Below are 21,827 nucleotides of genomic sequence, written 5' to 3' on the forward strand. Positions count from 1 at the left end.
GAAGCATGTAGAACTTGAAAGTATCAAAAGTGGGAGCCTAGCCTGTTTGGATGCTCACCTTCCTAGACCTAGATGGAGAGGGGAGAATCTTGGACTTCCCACAGGGCAGGGAACCTTGACTGCTCTTTGGACTGGAGAGGAAGGGGGAGGTGAGTGGGGTGTGGGAAGTGGGGGGAGGGGGATGGAAGAGGGAGAAGGGGAGGAGGCGGAAATTTTTAATAAAAAAATAAATTAAAAAATAAACTTTTTCCTCACATAATACAGCAAAAAAGCTACACTTTTGTACTTTGTTACACTACAATCTGTTTCAGTTTTCCCCTCAGAACTCCACTGCCTTTCTATATTATTCATGCTGACCTCAAACTCTTGATCTGCCAGCCTCTGCCACTACAATAGCTGAGATTCTAGGTGTACCCTACAGTACCCAGTCCATCATCTCTGAAATGATCTTTGTTTTCCATGTATAGTTTTATTCCATTATGAATCCACGCCTTTGGAACACATTACTTCATTAATTTATGCATTTCTTCTGAATGTTGATACATTATATGTTATATTATAATTCATATATATTATATGAATGTTGATGTATTATATAATATAAAAAGTCACATTTGTTAACATCACTACTAATGTTATCAGAAATTATTTATGCTGTCAGTCTTCTAGTAGATATAATTTTTTTTTTTTTGGAAACTCAAATTTTCCCACTGGCAACAAATATATCCAGTTATTTTACTTGAAAGTGACAGACTCATTTTGTTTATTTAATAGAAAATGTTTAACAAATGCCCAATCTATATAAGCATTTGTCTGTCAGGCAGTAAAAATGATTTCAGGGAAAGTGGGGAGAAGCAACTAGCTTAGCTCAATAATCCACACAAATGCTTCTCTTTGAGACAACTAGAGTATATTGGTTCATATCACCTAACAAAAGGGCTAAAATTCTAAAAAAGAAATGTTTTCTTCTTCAAGGATATTGCTAAGGAGTCTTTTCCTTTCTCCTTGTAAGTGCATGGTAAAGAAGGCCGTGACTAACATGATGATTCATGTCAGACCTGATTCACACTGAGACGTTAACAGCTTTAGAAATCTTTGCTTTTGAGTCACCAGTATAAGTGTTAACTTAGCAAAAAGGGCAAAACACAACTAATCTACAAAAAAACACAAAGTAAAACAAAATCCCCATCCATTATAATAATGACAGCAATTGTGACCTTGCGGATTTCCTGAAACCTGGGCTTCTGGAACCCATGGCCTACAGGTTGCAAAATACAAGCAATCACAATTTCTTTCCTCTGATGAAGAAAACTGGAAAGAAATGTCTTCACTTTCTACCCACCCCATGGGAATCAGCTCCCTCAGCAGGCCTTTTCAAAAGACTGCCCAGAAAACTGCGCTCTGGAAACTAAATGCTCTGGTTAGAGAAAACAAAATACCTGAGCTTTTGTTTTGTTTAGGCTTTGAAGGCGCTGGAATGCACAAATCCCCCTCCCCTATCAGACTTAAATGGGGCAGAAATGAAGTACCCCAGACTCAAGCTTTAGCTTGGAGCACTTGAACAATCTTTTTCCTGGCAGCACCAGGAAAAACAAAACAAAACAAAACAAAACAAAAAAACAGCGGAGAGGATGGACTGTTTTTATTTAAGATTCCCCATGAACACAATAGTTTTTTTACTTTAGCTTTTGTATTAGCAAGAACAACAAAACCATTCTTTCATCTTTTTTTTTTTTTTTTTTTAGAAACAATGTAAAGTATGGTTCCATTTACAGTAAAATGTAAACTATGGTTGAATTTATAGGAACTCCAAGCTGTTTGCCTCAGGGTTGCATCTTAGGATGAAGTCACACAAATAAGGAGGGACAACTGACACGTGAAAAATTCAATTTGCAATGTATAGTCACTGGATTTTCTAGATAATTAAAGATAAGCAATTCTTTCAACATTGCAGCTATAAATCAACAGAAATAAATGTCACATTTGACAAATGATTATACCCTAATTGCTAGTTTTAGAGAATTAAGCATTTCTGAACATTAACTTGACTATTCTATGTCCAAAGAGCTATGCAATTTTATCGATGCATTTCTAATAGGTTTTTAAACACAGCATATTTGATTTTTTTTCATAGTAACTGAAGATACTCTTCAGGATGTTTTATATTTTAAAATGCAAGACATTTATTAATAGTAAGAAATATAGTCATCTCTGATGGGAAAATGATAAGGTTATCACATAGATAAAACTTTACTCCCACCGTGACATGTACTTTACCTTGTATCACATTTAACACTTCATTAGATGACCGCTTTCCCATGATAATCAGGAAAAGTGGAAACTGATCTGTTTTTTGAGTCCGAATGGTCTGTGCAATAACACTGCCAAAGTGTCTGTTGCACATCGTCAGAAATCTGAAACAAAACAAAACCAAATAAGTTTCAAACAAATCAGTACATCTGAGATGCCATTAATAATCATGTAAAGATTAGGTAGCTTGACTTACATCAGGATGGCAAATTTTACTATGTTGAGTTTTGACTAAATCTTTAGTGGTATAGAAAAGAAGGAAGCGCATGCTAATTGCTGTCAGGGATGACAGCATGGGTTCTTAAGTTTCAAATATTTTAAGATATACTACCTAAATCCTGAGAAAACAAAAAAAAATTTCAGGAAAGAATTTCTTAACTAGAATAAATAATAAAGTGTGGTAAACAGGTAAACCAACTAGCATCATTTAAAACTAGAGTTAGCAACATTTTCCTAAGTCCTTAGGATCAAGTGCTAGGTGGGATCATGTCTCCTCTAGAAGTAGTAGGTCTTCTAGTTTGTACTTAGTGGGGAACAAAAACAGAAATTCTAAGCTTTTGGCCAAAAAAGCTCAGAGATATTAGCATACCGAAGTCTAGCATTAGTATTCTTAACACGATCTGGAATAAATGAAAAAACTGATAAAGCTTTTCTCTTCTATTAGAGGACTGTTTGAAATTAGCATTTCTTTCAAGAGAAAAGGGTAGCTTATGATATGTTTTCAGATCTGATGGTAAAAAGTAAATGTCATAATAATAATGAATTATGAAAGACCAAATGCAAATATAGAATGCTTTAATAAGATCCAATTTAATAAAGTCTGTAAAAATAATGGACTTTTAATAACACAGGTCACAAAAGGCAAAACAGTGGAAATTCTGGAGACTAGCCACTGGTAGTAGCTTATTAATTCTTAATTATGTTCATGAAAGGCAACTTAAATCGTGTGTTTTCTTATGCCTTATGATAATATTTTAGGTAACAACTCCTCTGAAATGTATGTTCTAGCTGATGAGCAAAGTCCTGTCATCACATGCATTAGAAGGTAAATCTATTTGAAAAGACAAACGGTATTAAAATGTCATGTGCTCAGATTCATTTGATAACCAATTCAAAACAGAATCAAACCTCTTAATTTTTAAAGCCAATACATTTTCTGTCAATAGAAATTCATTTCAGAAATTTAGGCTGGATCTTTTGTAAAATCCGTGCTGTGACTACAGAAAGTAGATCTTGTTGAGGGCAACTAGAACTGTCAGCCAGAGTGTCAAGACAAGTTAGCACCACTGCAGTAAGTTCACTGGGAGGCAGGTTCATATACACGTTTAGTGCAGCAATAACCAGGCAATTTGAAATGACAAGGCCTTAAGAAATCCATTGTCGGCCAAGAAATATCAGTGCCCCCATGAAAATTCAAATCTTCACATTCCACAACTATTATGGGATAAAAGGTTCTCAAGCAGACTCAGCTTCCATACCAAATTTCACACTCATAAAGGTCGAACTCATCAACAGGGATGTGTAGAGTAGGAGACTAGCAAGTTAGGGTCTCAGTTTTCTTTCTGTGTCTTACTAAAATATTTGAAGGCAGACTTGACCCTGAGCTGATCATTGGCAACCTCTAAAATTAAAGATGTCAAAAAACAGTTGGAATGCTATTTCCTACCAAAGGGAGAAAATAATTCCTTGTTGCTTTCACACCAACGGATTGCGTGGCTATCACACAGTAGGTGCCATCACAGCACCAGCCTCACTACTAAACAGGATGCTCCCCAGCCCTTGAGAGGAAAGAGAAAAGAAAGAAGAAACGGAGTAAGCCACTGAAGGGGCAGAAAGGAGGATACAAAAAGTGAGAAGGAGACATGAAGGAGGCAAATGGTTGGGAGGGAGAAGGGAAGGGAAAAGGTAGGAAGGAAGCCAAGATCACATTAGCCAAATTCATCTAGAACCAGAAAAATGAACATGGAAAAACAAACTGTTTTAAGAAAAGGTATCTTATTTCTGTAATATTAAAAAAAATATTTGTGGTATTTTGTTCCCTTTGAACAGAACCTGGTGGGGAGGGCTAAAATTGTCCACACAGCTGCATCTTACTCTCCTTCTTCAGTCATATGTCATGGAGGAGTGAATAAATGGTTGCTACCACCATTAGATTCCAGTAATTTCCACCTCAAAGAGGGAAACAATAACCGTCTTCTTTCCTGTTATAACTGCTGAGGACACTTAAGGACCAATGACCACTGTTTTATCTGAAGAAGGGTCAGAGAGGTGGCTCAGTGGGAAAGGGCACTTGCTATGGAAGCATGGGCACCCGAGTATAGATCCCCATCATCCATGATGAAAAAAGGAAAGTCAGGGTGGCCACACATCAGTGACCTCAGCACTAAGCAGGTGGAGACTAGAGGACTGACAGGGCTTCCTGTCCTCGAGATTAGATCCAGGGTCAGCGAGAGACCCTGTTTTAATGGAATAAGGCAAGGGTTGATTAAGCAAGACACCAAGATCCTCTTCACACACACACACACACGCGCACGCACACACGCACGTACGCACACAGACACACACCTCTCCAAAATAAAGTAAGAAGAAAGATGCCAAATCAACTCACTGAAACCAAAACCTAAAACAACAAAATTGGAAAGACAAAAGGTGATAACATCTATGGGGGCAAAATAAAGAAATAAGAGCTAGAAGACAGAGGGACAGGCTGAGAAAATGATGAAAGTTGCCATCAAGTGTACTTTATATCTACTAAGTCTACTAGAATTGCTAGAAAACTTAAGAGAGGGAAGATGAGTCAAAAGCTTTCAATTTCAAGTTTGGAAAGAAAAACAAGCAGAATGGCAGATGGTTAGCATTTACTAACTATTAAATTTCAGTAGATAAGGTGTAGATCTCTATCTTGTCAATGCAAATCAGGATTGATTTAATTCAGAGTGTGAATTACTTTAACTTCTTTCAATCAAAGTCATAATTACAATATTCACTGATATTATAAAACTGTACTCCATTACAGGGAACCTAGCTATTTAGTGGGAGAGAGATGAAAAACCTACACTCTCTTCCTTAATTTTTTTCGAGACAGGTTTTTTTTAAAAATTTATTTATTTATTAAGGATTTCTGCCTCCTCCCCGCAACCGCTTCCCATTTCCCTCCCCCTCCCCCGATCAAGTCCCCCTCCCTCATCTGCTCGAAGAGCATCCAAACTGCCTAGGCTCCCCCAAAGCCAGTATGTGCAGTAGGATCAAAAACCCACTGCGATTGTTCTTGAGTTCTCAGTATTCCTCATTGTCCGCTATGTTCAGCTAGTCCGGATTTATCCCATGCTTTTTCAGACCTAGGCCAGCAGGCCTTGGTGAGTTCCCGATAGAACCTCCCCATTGTCTCAGCGTGTGGGTGCACCCCTCGTGGTCCTGAGTTCCTTGCTCGTGCTCCGAAGAATGGATGAAGAAAGTATGGAATATATACATATTAGAGTATTACTCAGCAGTAAAAAACAAGGACTTCTTGAATTTTGCATACAAATGGATGGAAATAGAAAACACTATCCTGAGTGAGGTAAGCCAGACCCAAAAAGAGGAACATGGGATGTACTCACTCATATTTGGTTTCTAGCCATAAATAAAGGACATTGAGCTTATAATTCATGTTCCTAGAGAAGCTAAATAAGAAGGTGAATCCAAAAGCAAAACACATAGGCATCCTCATGAATATTAACCTTCATCAGGCGATGAAAGGAGACAGAGACCCACATGGGAGCACCGGACAGAAATCTCAAGGTCCAAATCAGGAGCAGAAGGAGATCGAGACAGGTTTTTATGCCGCCTAGGCTGCTCCTGATCCTTCCACATCCACCTTGCAAGGGCTGGGATTTCAAGTGTGTGCCACCACACTTGGCTCAAGGAGATTAAAGTCTGTAAACTTACTTTTTACCTAGTATGTATGACAGGTACTATTTTTGATTAAAATAAAATGGAGGTTAAAAAAAAAAACCTGACACTATCCTATTTAAGGTGACCATAATTCTTCAACGTGATTTCCATAAGTTTAAAGGTGACTCCAACATAAAGTAAAGGGAACCTATCTTTCACACACCAATCTTCTTACACGGAAGAAATGGAGTAAGATATACAAGACATTCAAACTTGTTCTTAGTATATGGTAGGCCCTCAAAACTGGTACTTATGTTGTAAATGTTTAATGATATTTAACATAAAAAAATTGTGTGTGTGTGTGTCTGTCTGTCTGTCTGTCTGACTGACTGTCTGTGTATGCACGTGGAAGTAAGAGAAAACCTTGCCAGAGTCCATGCTCTTCCACCTCATGGGTCCTGGGAAAGAAACTGAACTCAGGTTTGGTGGCAACTGCCTTTACCAAATGAGCCATCCTCTATTTAACATCTTCATCATTAATTTCATGATTAAAATGGTATGTTCATGCCAATATTTAAAATTTTTTTTGTGCAACAAAATAAGTCAGTGAGTTGTTAACTAAACACAAGCAGTTAATGGTTTTACCGTCATTTGGAAAATGAAAGCGCAGAGTTGGGCAGACAGCTCAGTCAGTACAGTGCTTGCCATACATTATGAAATTCTGAGTTCAGTTGGTGGTGGTAGCGCTTGTAATCATAATCCAAGGAGATGGAGATATAGGAAGATATCCAGGGATCTCAGGCCAGCCAGCCAAGCCTAAATAGCAAGTCCACATCTCTAGGAAGAACCATGCTTCACAGAACAGGGTAGCTCCTGAGGACTATCTGATGCTAACCTCTGGCCTCTCCATGCATGTGCAAAATTGGAGATATATACACACACTTAGCAGCCCCATGAACCACATCTTTAGTGAGGTTATTTAGCAGATAAAACTTGTGTCTACTGATGGTCTGCTCTAATATTCCCTAATATTTTGAGTTAAGCCTTTATACATCATGTTTCAGCTTCAGATGCTCATCCATTTCTTTGAAGCCATTTTGGTTTAAGAAAGCTCTTCCCTTTAAAAAAAGGTCCAAGGCAGTTTTCTACCAAGGATAAGCCATTTGGTTAACATATACGTACACGTTCGGCGTTTGTTCAGTATTCAGTGATAGACAAAAAGAACCCTGAGGCCAAACCCAACATCACCAACACATAACTAACTCTTCATTCCTTGCCTTTTCCTTTTCACAGGGAAACTCCTTTGGCTTGAGTGTGACTTGTCAAGCACACCAAACACAGGCAAGCCAAAGAATTATGCTTCCGATTACAACGTTATTCCTGTAACTCTGCCTCCCATCCATTATCCAGCTCTTCTCTGGAGTTCCTCTTGGAAATGCTCTTCAGTACTGCTGGGATAACCCCCCTGCCCTTTGAGGTGGCTTTGAGTTTTGTAGTCTTAAGTCTTAGGTCCACACTGAGATAGGTAAACAAGTACAAAGAAGAGCTGCAGTGATCCTCAACTTTGTGTCCCAGGAATCACCCAGGGAGTTTCTTTAAAAAGGCAAGTTTCCCCAGAGATTCTGACTTGGCAGAACTGGGATAAGGCATAGGAAGCAGTATCTCTAATAGAAGTCTCATTCCAGATGACGTTCCCTTTTCAAGCATCTTTCAAGAAACCAGAATGTTTCTGCTTTAAGGCTTTTGGTTGTTTCTAAAGGCAGTTCTTAAAGACTGTAGCTTTACTGAACCATTTCACTGTTTCCTTAGGTAGCCACACAAAAAATGTTAATTCCTACTAGCTTCCTTAGTATTGGAGAGCTCCAACCTGATGTGGCACATATAAGTAAATATCTCACAAGACTATGAGACATTTTCATAGACAGAAAAAAAAAACAAGGGGTGGGAGGTTACAATAAAAAATAAAATATTTAGGGAAGATCTCACTGAAAAGTAGACATGTGATCAAAGGTTCAAAAGAGCTGAAAGATGAAGTCAAGAGCAAGCAGAGAACAGCAAACACAGAGACATTTGAATCAAAGAGTCCATACATTTAATGTAACTAGGACCTAGGTTACTGCCATTCAGTAGTTTTCAGTTCCACTCAGTTACCTGACATTTTCACTATTTCCCTTTGCTTTACAGCTAAATAGAATTTCACTGTGTGTATTATGACATTTTCATTATCCATTCATCCATTGAAGGACATCTAGATTGTTTCCATTTCTTAGCTCTTATGAATAGAGCATGAATGAAACAACTGGATAAGCATCTATACAAGAGGACACTGATTCTGCCTGGCATATGCCAACAGGTGGAGAGCTAGGTCTTACAGTAGATCTATTTTTAGCTTTGTAAGAATTCTCAATAAATAAATAAATAAAGAAAGAAAGAAAGAAAGAAAGAAAGAAAGAAAGAATTCTCCACAATGATTTCCATTGTGGCCACACTGGTTTGTAAAGCCACCAACAGCAAATTAGGATTCCTCTTTCCTGAAATCTCATCAGTATTTGTTGTCACTGGATTTTAGTCATTCCGACTGAGGTAAAAGGAAATCTCAAAATAGCTTATTTTATATTTCTTGATTGCTAAGGATGTTGATCCTAGCTCTGAATCTTTAGACTTGAGTAAATGACCTGAAGCAATCACAGAAGCCAGAAAAGTAGAAAAGGTTGATGAAAGAATAGGAAGGGGAGGGAGGGAGGTACTATGTGCACGTGTGCGCGCATCCTCTACACGTGATGGGAGGAAGGACTGCAAGAGAGCGAGAGGGAAGAAGGAAATAACACTACGAATGTTAGGAAACACCATATGGAAACATTATTTTATGAGTTAACTTAAGAGCACACATGCAAATAGTTTACATGGAGTTAGGCCACACAGGGCGACAATGCTCCCCAAGAACCACAGACTTTCTAACAAAAACCCCAGCGTCAGGCATGGGAAAGCTCCCTTTGACATGTTAGTCAGAGGATTCCAATAAACTCCAAGCAATAGAGTCTACTACCATTCCCTTTGCTTGCCTGCAAACCTGAAGGAAAGACCCTACTCCAAAGGACAGCACACGCTTCAGACTCGGCATGTGGAGTAATCAAGCGGAGCTAGGATGAAAGCCTCCTTGAGGACTAATCCTCACAGTATCCAAAGGCGCTATGCAAGCTGCTAAGGAAGAAGAGCAATCAGCAGTCCTAAAGTAGTCCATACTTGTATAACCTATAAATTACAATGACAGGACTGGCAGGATATCCTCAATAATTACAACAGTGTCAGACTATTACCTTGGAGGCTACAAACAACTGCCTGATTGGATCTAAAGCCATTCCACAGGAGGGATTCCATGTCCAGTACTATAAACCTAACCAGATACCTGTGGCTAACTATCTTAGACAAGAACCCTCTAATGCCATTCCCTTAATATGTAATTCTTAAATGCATTCTAAATACTTATCTTTATACTAATGGGTAAGTACAGCTTTATACTCACAGATAAGTACAAAAAGAACATTCTTTTTGTAAATGACAACAGACCTTTACAGAAGTCTACAGCTGGTTAAAATGCAGAGAACTAGGTGCCCAGCTCCAACAGGTACATCTGTAATACAACCCTTAAACGTAAGGCTCAGGGATATAGGGAAGAGGGTGTGGAAAGAGTGTAAGAGTCACACACCTGCTGCCAGATAGTGTCTTCTGGTCATGTCAGGGATTCTGCACTCGTGAAACCACAACAATATGGTTGCTGACACAAGGCCTGAATAACAACAACACTAAACAACTCATCAATGTGGATAGGAACATACACAAGACCTTAGCCGAGGCGAAGAGCTAAAGGCAATCAGTGGCTGCAGAGAAAAGGAGAATCAGTCTTCTCCAGAGGTGAGTCACCTGACAGGCTATCCAGTCCCAAGTGCTTAATCCTGAATACATGGACATAATAAAAGCAACACTAAATGGGCTAAAGAGGTAAGAGGTGTGTGTGTGTGTGTGTGTGTGTGTGTGTGTGTGTGTGTGTGTAAACCAAAGAAAAGGAACTGCAGTGCCGGGCGGTGGTGGCACACGCCTTTAATCCCAGCACTCAGGAGGCAGAGGCAGGCGGATCTCTGTGAGTTCGAGGCCAGCCTGGTCTACAAGAGCTAGTTCCAGGACAGGCTCCAAAGCTACAGAGAAACCCTGTCTCGAAAGAAAAAGAAAAAAGAAAAGAAAAGTAACTGCAGAAACAGAAGTCATGAACTTGAGAAAAAGTGGATAAGGGAATATGGGAAGAATTGGAGGGAGAAAGGAGGAATGAAAATTACATAAAAATATTACTTATGTGTGAAATTCTGAAAAATTTAAAGTTCACAAGTAGAAAAGTATGGGTAGAGCAAAACAAAACATAAAGACAAGATAGATAGCTGGAACTCCATGGTAAAAACTATTTTAACAAAAATCAAGATATAAATGAAAAAAGGCCTTTGAATTTCAAAGCTCATTACAAGGCTTAATATACAAAGAATTTTTATAAACTATTAAGTAAAAGATAAGTTAAAGACATACATTAACAGTGCTAAAATTAACTTAACAGTTAAATCCTATTTATTTTTAATTTCCCCTAGCACATAATCTAAACTATAAAATACAAATTCCAGTCATAGACCAGACTGTTGTTTGGAGACTTTGAATAGTGGAAGCCCTATCAATGGTCAGCCCTGAGATCATATTCACATAGAGAACATAGGGAACACGAGCAAGCTGTATGTAGGTATTCAGTATATGTGTGTGTGCACGCGTGCAAGTGTGTGCACATGTAACAATAATTAAAGAAAAAGAGATCCTGAAATAGAGAAAGAACAGTGGAAGGTGGAAAGGAGGGAGAAGATCATGTAAATATAATTTCAAGAATAAAAAATCATTAAAGAAAAATTTAACAGCAAAAACAACAAAAAGATTAACAATGACAGAGAAGTTATGAAAAGAATTTATACCTTTTAAACTTCAAACAAGAAGGAAAGCAAACAACATGATGGATTATATGTGTTTCAAATATTTAATTTTAAATATCTTTTAGAATTTGTTTCAGTTAGTGATTCATGTTTTTGAAATAAACACTGGGTCAAGTAACTGACAGAAATATTTTATGACTTTATATATCCTAAAATACAGGAAAGTGAGCCACTGGAGGTGAGTACTTACATACAACTACACATAAGTACACTAGAAGTAGTCAGAGAATCAGAAAAAGATTTAGCCACAGATCACAAAGGTGCCAAGACTTGGTGTTACACTCAGACTTCATGTATCTTGAAAAGGTGAAGATGCTTTCAATTCTGTACATCTAAATCATTTAAAGCACATAGTACTTAAGAGAAAGCACACAGAACAATTTAGCTGCATGATAAAAAAGGATTTGATACAAAATATAAATTTACAGTGATATGCCTTCATACTAGCATTTCAATAGTATTACTTCTGTACTTCTCCTTTCTAGCTAATCTCATATAGACTGCCCACTGACAACTAGAAATTAAATGCACACTCCCTGGATAATATTAATTAGATCAATATGGAGAAAAGATGGGCTTTCCTACCACAAATGCTTTTAGTCCAATGCAATCATGTACCATCAGGCAGTTGTAACTGCAGGACTAGGAAGTGGTGTGGGAAGTACTGAAACTGGAATTAGGAACGACTTATAAACTGGTAATTTTAAATTACTTCAAAGGATATTTTAAAAGATAATAAATTTTTATAGGATAAAGAATGTACTACACATGGGTTAACCATCATCTGCATAGAGACTGGCTTACTCTAATAACAGCACAAGGCCATCACCTTTCACCCATTGCCCCTGTCCCTTCCTTTCAGTACTATTAGGAAAATACTCACAAGTGCAGTCCTGGGCAATGCTGAGCAGTAATTATGACTTGCTGACAAAGAGATATGAACAATTACGGAGCCCATTTTGAAACCCTACACTAATAAAGTCATTAGATGCTGCCCTTGCCATGATCCTTCTAAAAGCTTCTGAAGTTACAAGAACACACGGCATTGTTTGCAGGGACAATTGCTGCTGGCAGAACGCAAACCTTGAGTTAAACCATGCTGCAAATTGATCTTGACATTCTGTTAAGACCGCCACTAAAAATCAAAAGCAGAGGAGAAAAGGAGAAAATGAGTGGGCAGGATGTAATCATAGAACAGGAGGGGTTCCTCCTCACCTTCTCTCCTCCCTCTTCACAAAACAAACCAGGGAGAAAATGACAAACTCTCCTGGTGTTTTGGAACCTTTATTTTAAAGCATTAATTAAGCCCCTGACCTGGGATGTTTAGGATGGCAATACACTTCCTTGAAAGGTACTGGAAGGAAAATGTTGCACAAAGGCCATAAAGCTGTTTAGGAAAAATTATTTGGAAGTCCGGCATGCCGTCTCTCTGGAAGTCTTAGTACCCAGAGCACAACACATTCATCTGTTTTATCAGACAACTCTGCAGAATCCTTATTTGCTCCTAGGGTACCAGCTGGAAATTAACACTCCTCTTGTCTTTCACGCAGTCCTTGCACCTGGGCCATATTTGTTGGATTAAATGGAAGTATAGAGTTAGAGTAACATCGTCAGTTAGGCTTCAGCCAGGCATGAACCACTGAGGAGTTTGGAATTAAGGACAAGCCACTGTGAATATGACTAATTACTGAGATGGAAAATACAGCTGAAGACAACCCACTGATGGTGAGTGCTTTAAGTCAATTAACTCTTGCCAAGATTAAGTAATGTGGAAAACTATCACCTAAGTATTAAGGCTAACAAGTACCCGTCATCCTAACAGCAGAAGTTTTGCATGAACTTGAAATAACAAACCCAAGGGCAGAAGTTCAAAAGCTAATATCCCCAGGCAATGGAATCATGTCCGTGAACACTTGTATTAACTGTCCATATGAAATTTAATACAATGCTGTGTGTGTTACATGCAATCTGTATATCGTGGGCACTCTCAGACATTCCTAGGTAACTTTTTGTAGTTACTTTTAACACTCTCTAGAAAATACTGTACAATGCCTGATTTACCCCTTTGTGCAAAAACATTAGAAAAACTTACACAACCAATTTTTCAATATTCATAGCTGTCAGACTGTTTAATTGGTACTACACTAGTTAAGCTCAGTGTTTAACTTTAGTTTTGCTACAATGAGATTTTGTATACCACCATCTACACTTGCATTTTGAGTACTGATAAAAACAAGATACCCATTAACAGACACAGATTCCTGGTTAATACTGTGTTTGCGTATGCCACAGTTGTGATGTGATCTTCCTTAATGAGGCAACTTCAGTCTAGAACATACTCAAAGTAGATATCCTTCATGTTACTGTCCCATGTACCAAATAAGTATTCAAGCAGATTTAACAGAAGCAAGGAAAACTAATAATTACTGTGCTGGTGCTTTATAAAGCATTATTTATGGTAATTGGATAGTACTCAAATGAAATTTACTTGGCCCCAGTACATATTATTGATATATATATCAATATCAATATCTATCTATCTATATATACCACCATATGGACAGTCCAATACTCTCGTCCCATAGAGTTTTACTTTCATTAGTGCTACCACCACTGCAGGAGGTTCAGTGCAATCTCAGAAAGGCCCATTTTGAATGACCAATTGCTTCTGAGATGTTAGAGATTTGATAAAAGATGAGGAAAAATTCTGGAACCACTAGATGAATTTATCTAGGTTGGGAATCAAGCCTTTCTCCAGATGGCCCAGAGACACGTGGGGCATATGAGCATAGTGTATGACATTCTGGGGCCAGTAGAAAACAGTGTTAAGTTAGGGCATTTTTGTTGTTCTTATTGTTCATTTTGTAAGGGAAAGGAAGACTTTAACTTTAGTCTCACGATTCCTATTAATGGCTTCAGAGGAAGATGACACAATTAGAGACACATTAGCATTTCTAATTTTCTTGCCATTATTCATTTTAACAAGCCTACGAGAGATGATTTACTTATTAGCAATATAGTACTTACTTTTTAAAAGGGCATTGTGCAAAGCAATGAGATTATAGACACAGCACCCCAGAGGGATGAGAACCTATCAAGGAAACACCATGCAATGGAATAAACACTAGTAATGTTAGAAAGCCTAGGGATATTATGGGAACATATAGAAAGAGCATTCACACAGACTGAGGATATAGGAATGGAGGGGGGAGATGCAAGACTTTATGATGGGAAGATCTGTTTCAGACTTGAAGTAATCATTCGTCTACACCCAAGCATTTATTAAGAATAATTTACTAATTATAATTTAATTTACTAAGAATACATTATACTAAAAAGTTTTTTTTATTGTATTAGCTGACTCCATGGTATTTTTCAGTTGTTACACATCTCAAGAGACAACCTCTGCTCTACTAAGTATATGCTAATATTGGATCAAGTTACTAATAAAAACGTCTTTGGATCTGTGTGTCCCAGATGGGTGAAGTTAATTCTCAGCCTAATTCATACCATACAGGTTTACATGAGCACGCTGGTAACGCCATCTCTACGTCTACAATTATCTCAGCACTGACTCCATCGCAACAATTAGTTTTGACAGTAGTACACTTTTGTACATTTGCAAGCCATTAAAGCTAGGATTGCTACTAATATGCATATCTTTAATAGAATGAGTAAAATTGGGAATTTTACTTTATCTTTCTGTGTATCATCTCTTTCAAGTCCTTCTGGGACCTACTGAGGTACAGCAACTCACAATGAGTTTCACTTTAAATGCTGTGCACATTTTAAGTTACAAATTATGTATTTTTCTATTTTATTAACTATTTTGAGGCGTGGTATGGTATGCTGTTTAACATTTCATCTTCAATTTTTCAGCATCAATTCTGGTTCATACTAAACACTCAGCAGGTATTTACTCAGTGACTAGACATGGAGGAATACACCTTGTTTTCCCGGATCAGCGGTTAAGTGCTCTTACAGAGGACCCAAGTTTCACTCCCACCACTCGAATGGGCTCACAGCCATCCCTAACTCCACTTCCAGATGACCCTACACTATCTTCCGACTTCCATGGCCACCAGTCATACTGTTGGTACAGACATGTAAGCAAAATATCCAAGCACATAAATTTAATAAAAAAAGTTTTAGATCTATCTGGAACTTATTTATAGAGCTTACTTAATTAGTCTGGTCCTTTTTAATTCTTTCACTTACAGGTATATCTTATTTTTCTATCAGGAATACTGGTCAAATGGAAAGTGAGGAAATAATACCTTCTAGCACTTCTGAAGGGCTTTTTTGTTTATTTCTGTAAGAAAGAATGGTTCTAAAAATCTAACTAGACTATAACAACACTACGGACTTTTCTAACTAAGAAAGCATATTTAAATAAGAGCCCTTGAAATTATAACCAACATTTTTAGATGAAATTAGATACAGGTATTTTTTATTTGCTAAATACTTACTGAATTTCTCTCAAAAATTTAAAAAGTGCTTTGCTTAATAAAACAAGCTTTCCTAGGAGATCACCTTCAATACGGGAGAAGGCAGATAATAATCAATAACACTAAAGTTTGGTGTCTCAGTTTAGATTTGGAATGTCCCATGGTCAATATAGAATTTATCTCAATTACAATTTTATACAACTTATTACAATTTTATATTGACATAGATTGCTCTACCTACATATTCAACTTAGGCAGTTATTTGAGTCACTTTAAAATTGAAAATCCAAATCAACACAAAACATTTTAGAAAATGTTTAATAATTCATTTCTTGGCTAGATGTGGTGCTGTATACTTATAATCCCAGTACCCAAAAGGCAAAGGATAGAAAAATCAGAAAATTTAATTTATATTAGTATGTGGTGCTCATATCTGTTAAACAAAAACAAAGAATTCAGTTAGCTTAATAAATAACCTTCACTTGTCTTCTATATAATCTAAGGTTCAGAGTAAATTGTGACTAGAGGACTGACCTTCTAAGGAACTTAATTATACTATTTAGGTAAGAAATTATTTAATCAGCAAGTTCATTCTCATCCTGGATATCAATATCAAGAGGTGTAACATCGATTTTAGTCCCAGAAGTCGCTGCAGGATTTGTCTAAAAGGACAGCTAGACATGAGACCAGAAAAAACTACTATGAATCTATTAGCAAATATTCTCAATCTATTATGAAGAGATCACAGTTTAGGACTGGATTCAGTTGGTAACATGCTTGGCAAGTGTGTCTGAAGCTCTGGGTTCAACCCCCAGCACGACACACTGAGTTTGGGGTCAGGCTGCTTTAAGTAAGGTAGAAGTCAAATAAGCAGGAAGATAGGAAGAAAGGAAGGAAGGAGGGAGGGAAGGAAGGAGAAAGGAAGAAAGACTGACAGATGCATAGGCAAATATAAAGCTCAAAAGGAAAGATATAGCAGGAATGTCACTTCATGGGGAAATCCTTTGTCTTTGCGTATGTTAATGTCTCAATTCAGATCTCTCTCTAGTAATACACAAATGATGACCTTTTAAAATGTAGCCCAGTGGTCAATAAATAATAGTACAAGAAGTATTTAACTGAATTGAGAATGCAAGACAGGCAATTTGACAGTCAAAAGAATCAAATGACTGATGCAATCATTTTTCCTTTGGATAAATGTGATATAAAATATCCAAGAAGGAAATTCAATTAAACTATTTTCTTTCAATGAATCTATGATAGGTAATAAGAAATCTGTGGAAATAAGTCAACCTAATTACCTTATAGTTTTATAGATCAAAAGAAATCCAATTTTGCTGTTTGTGAGATATGCTATTTTAATGAACTTTAATCTAGTATTTATAAAATATGTATTTTCCTGTTTGCTTCAGCAGTAATGATGGGGCTGTTCATCAACTGTAGCTACAACAGTCTACTCAGTACTTCATATAGAGGAATGGAACACCTACATTTAACATTCATTTTAATATGTAATATGAATAGAAATAGCTTTTTGAGAAAATACAATAATTATTTTAAATTCCACAAATTATTCATTCTTTTTCATTGCAATTTCCCACTTGTAGTTTCTATCAATGTTTATTAAGCTGATTTCCAGATGTTTCTATGTTCAGTCTTTAGTATCATTTCTTACTTTTATCACAATTAATAACAGACACCCTATTTTTTAAAATGTGGATTGAAACTGCCTATCATACTTCATAGTCACTTCTGCAATTCACTGTGAAATAGTTAAACAGAGCCTTTATTTATTTTTTTTAAGTGTCATGAGGAGTTAATAGGACACAGCTGTACTGGCTCTTTCTAATAAGCAGCTTCTGTCGCTTTGGTCACCACAGGTGTCTCTGTAACCTGCAAACTCTTATTACTAGTGTATCAAAGTTGTGCTACTTAACAGGCTTCTTTAGTAAAACATAACAAAGCAATTACATGGCTGTTGATTGCTAGTCATAAAAAAAACCCCTCAAACACTGTTTTTCAAAAGAAACTACACCGCAATTTTTTGTCATTGTAAAATAAAAGGAACTAAAGAATTAAATGGAGGATAGAACAAAATGACAGCAGGTAGCCAGCTGAACTTAGCCACTACAGATGGTTCAGAAATAGTGTTTCCTTCTCCACCAAGCTGTGGATAAAAGAAAAGGAGGAGATTCCTTACTGCCAGTGAATGGCAAAAGATTTAGCCAAGTCTTCAATCTATGTATTTTGCCTCATGAAAGACCTTAGATGCTGCATTTTTTATCTGTTTTTGGCACTGCTTTTCATCACCTTTAACTGAGTGTGAATAATAATCTGATTTAATTTAAACAAATACAGGTGCTAAAGGTTCTTTATTTATGTATAACAGGGAACATTTCCAAGGCAGAGCCAAGTCATCCTAGGAAATTTCCTAACCATTTGCTTAAAGAAATGAAGTATTAGGTGAAGAAATTGCTCCACCACTCGTATGCCTCATGATTACGGGAAGAATCTTCTTTCTTTTCAGATTCAGATTACATAAAATTAAGTCTGAATAATGACCAAACCTTTAGCCAGCCATAAAATAATAAAAAGACAAATCAAATTATTTCTAATTGTTCTACAATTGCTTGTTAAGTAACCATGATAGGTTTGTGTTCAACTGAATTTATTTAATCTTCCTCTCTGTTTAAAAGTCTGCGATTCTGACTGTGTTAACACACCCAAAGTAGCATGATGGAATGTTCTGGCCAAATGTGTAATTAAACATGATGAAAATGTATTTCAGAAAGGATACTGCAAGAGGCAGATAATGAAGAATTACTTATCACAGATATCATGATCAGCAAACTCTGTTTTACGCTGACAGCTAGGAAAGGCTTTTTTCCTCCTATGGAGAATATAGATGTCCTGCTGGCTATGTGCAAAAGAATGTGTGCAATAAAGCGATTAGATCAATTAGTACATGCTAGAGTAAAGCTATTACCAACTTCACTGAAGTAGTTCAGAATGTCCTGCCTTCTTCACTGATGTTATTTAAAAAAAAAAATCTTATCACTAAGATAACTATTAGATTTGCTTTGCTTTTTATGAACATAATAAAAACACAGATTTTCTTTAGATAATCAACAACTTACAGAAATGTACTCTGCCTTATTGTAGATAGAAGACAAAAATAAATTTTTGTGAGTTTTATTTTTTTGTTTTTATTCATTTTTTTTTAGTTGTTCGAGACAGGGCAAAATCCTTTTTTAAAATTTTCCTGTTAATTTTTAATTTAGAAGGGTTTTATAAGTGAAAGTATATTTTCACATTTGTAATAACTACATGTTTTAGCTATAGTAGAATTTATCTAACAAAGTAAATTAAAGAGAATTTAATGCCAAGGCTATAAAACATTCACAATGAAAATAAGTCAAATGCATCGAGGACTTAATATTTTTGTTTTTTAAATAAAAGCTCAACTTATAGCTTGTGAAAAATATTATTACCTTGCTCTGTTGGCGTCCTTTGTCAGATCCCAAGCCCAGGTTATGAAATTTTGACTCAGATAAGAAACAATGGATTCAGCACAGAGCATTTGTGAGCAGAACACGTTAGTTAGTACACTTTCGTCATGGTGGAGGTAGATAGCAAGAAGCTTTCTCTGAAAAAGAGGACAAATACCAATCAGTTAAACTATTCACTAAAATAAGATTTCTTGAATTCAAGAGAGGCTCAATCAATGCATATGAACAGTAAAGTCAAAACTAAATGCTATCCCCTGAAAGAGCACCTTATCGTCAGAGTTTTCAGAACAACCACAAGCATTAATCCATTTTTTTCTTATACTCTAAAGAGATTAGAATGATTGTATATATTTTCAGAGACCACAATCTTGGGTTTATATTAACATGTGCAAGCCTAATTTGACCAGAAATTGCCACAGAACTGTACTTTTAAAAAAATGGACTTAACATTCTTCACATTTAGTGTATGTACACTGTATTAACTCTAAACTATTCACTAAGATAGCAAAATCTCTGAAAAGTGTTTTACGTGGAAAAAGTCTAAACTGGATTTTTACTTTAAACTGATAATTTGAAACTTATTACATGTGCCTCCAGTAAAGTCCTTATTTAAGAGTGTAACATTTAATTGTGATTTGAGAAGAAATGAACCCGCTCTCTTAAAAGGGTCTTCTATGGCAGCTAGACAGTCAATAACATACCTGAAACTAAAAAGTAAAATTCGACAAGACAATTTATAGCATGCTAACATTAACTAATAACAGCAACCAAAGGACCTGAGCGTTTGTTCAGTAACTTCTTAGTACTACCTTATAGAGCAGTTAAGCTCAAGAACTACCACAACTATCAAGGAAAGGAAAGATAACATTTATGACAGGGAATACATATAATAAGGAAGACATTCATAAGGAAATAAACTTTTGGGTGAAATTCTGCCAAAGAAAGATTTCAAAGATGCTTGGGACTCTTTCTTTTCCTATTAAATAAGGATGTAATGACAGTAAGTGAGAACGTGCTGTTTGGAATTCTCTACAAAAGGAAGCCTCTAAATGTAAGTCTCAGGCTGGAGAAAGGCCAACAAAGTCTGACGCTTGGAACAAAACTGATTAAAAGCCCAGATTATAAAAGTAATAGAAAAGTAATCATGAAAATCAAAGCAAAATTTTGTGCCAGGTGAAAATAACTAGAGTAGATAAATAGAGTAAGATTCCAAAATCATCTATTGTGTGAAGAATATACACTCTTACCTTTGCAACTGTTATTTATACAAATCCCTGGAGTGTATCTGTAAAGTGGGTATTCATATCCTCATTTGCATATGAGGGAAATCAAGTTTAGAAATGACTTATCTGAACTTCCAGCTAGTTAATAAGAAATTCAGCTAGGATGGGAACCTAGACTGTCTTAAGTCTAGTGCTCTTTCTACTATTAGAGTAGTAGCAGGAAGTTGGGCACACTCTGTAATCAAGAGCCATGTGGGGGTACTCATTCATTAATACAGAGAAGGCTGAATGCAAGTGAGGTGAGTGGAGTCTGAGACAGCATGCAACTGGAATGAGGACAGGACTCCTGGCTATGAATGGCTTGGCTGATCCCATCATGATTCTAGGTGTTAATTAGTTGATCCTTTCATTCAATAAGCATTTGTTGAAATTCCCATTATGTCAAACCAAGAAGGAAAAAATAGACAATAAATGATCAACAGGAAAGACTAAGGGATTCTTCACCTTTGTAAAGGACTACAGATAACAGTCCCAGGGCTTCTAGGAAGTTTGTAATCAGACACATTGTTGGAGAGATACTTATCAGGCAAATTCCACTCATCCTTAAAGGCTCAAGGCAAATGTTTCTATGAAACCCTCCTTAATTCCCTCAGTCTTAAAAGCTTCCTTTTCTGGCTGGTGTCTAGCTCTTCCCATTAGTATTATAAATGTTTACAAGTTTCCCCTATAGACAAAGTCTCTCAAGGGCCAGGACTGGGTTTCTCAGTCTTTTTTGCATCCTTAGACTGACTAGCATAGGTCCCAGCCTGTTAGATGAAATGAACTCAATAGCGATCTTAACAACAGCCCTCTGGCAAAGAAGACACCAAATGTCAGAGATAAATGCTAAATCTGTTTTTTATTAAGTGAATCAAGAATACTTGGCTTTAGAGATAGGTGAACCTGGCTGCATTAACAAATTTAGGGCTACTCTTCTTAGCTTTCTAGTTGAATAGACAGAGGGATGTCAACCTCTAATTTGTCTTGATTATATCTCAGCAGCTACGTTTAATGAGAGTGGGGACAAGAGAGCTGTCCACTTTTAAAATCAGCAAATTTCTAATCAAACAATAGAAATAGCTAAATCTTTAAAAAGCTTATTTTTCTCAAGAATACTACAAGGGAACATTTGGACTTTGGGAAAGAGATTAGTGATTTGCATCGCTATCTCACTGATTTAATTTAAATGCTCTCCCAAATCAAATACATACGTGCCCAAGAGGTTACTAAGACACCCAACATGCAGAGTTCCTATAAGTGCAGCTGATAGTGTTGACTGAAACTAAACTTGGAAATCCAGGGCACAAATGCACAATATCAAGCAATAAAAAAAGCATCTCTTTGGCAATATTTAATTTTAAAAAGAAGAAAGAGGCAGGCAGAGACCAGGCACTGTCTGTTTTGGGG

At 36.7% G+C, this 21,827-nt stretch overlaps 1 protein-coding gene across 1 annotated transcript in view; it reads right to left on the reverse strand.

The window, feature by feature from the left end:
* Faf1 (Fas associated factor 1) overlaps nt 1-21,827 on the reverse strand; it is a 298,559-nt gene that overhangs the window by 70,246 nt on the left and 206,486 nt on the right. The window contains exons 13-14 of the mRNA XM_041652128.1: nt 19,141-19,295; nt 2,278-2,414 (exon numbers count right to left, since the gene is read on the reverse strand). Of these exons, the coding sequence (XP_041508062.1) occupies nt 2,278-2,414; nt 19,141-19,295 (292 nt within the window). The remainder of the gene's footprint in view (nt 1-2,277; nt 2,415-19,140; nt 19,296-21,827) is intronic.

Source organism: Microtus oregoni, unplaced genomic scaffold, assembly GCF_018167655.1.
Source record: "Microtus oregoni isolate MIOR12 unplaced genomic scaffold, Mior012 000005F_ref0000423, whole genome shotgun sequence".
In the NCBI taxonomy this organism is placed as follows: Eukaryota; Metazoa; Chordata; class Mammalia; order Rodentia; family Cricetidae; genus Microtus; species Microtus oregoni.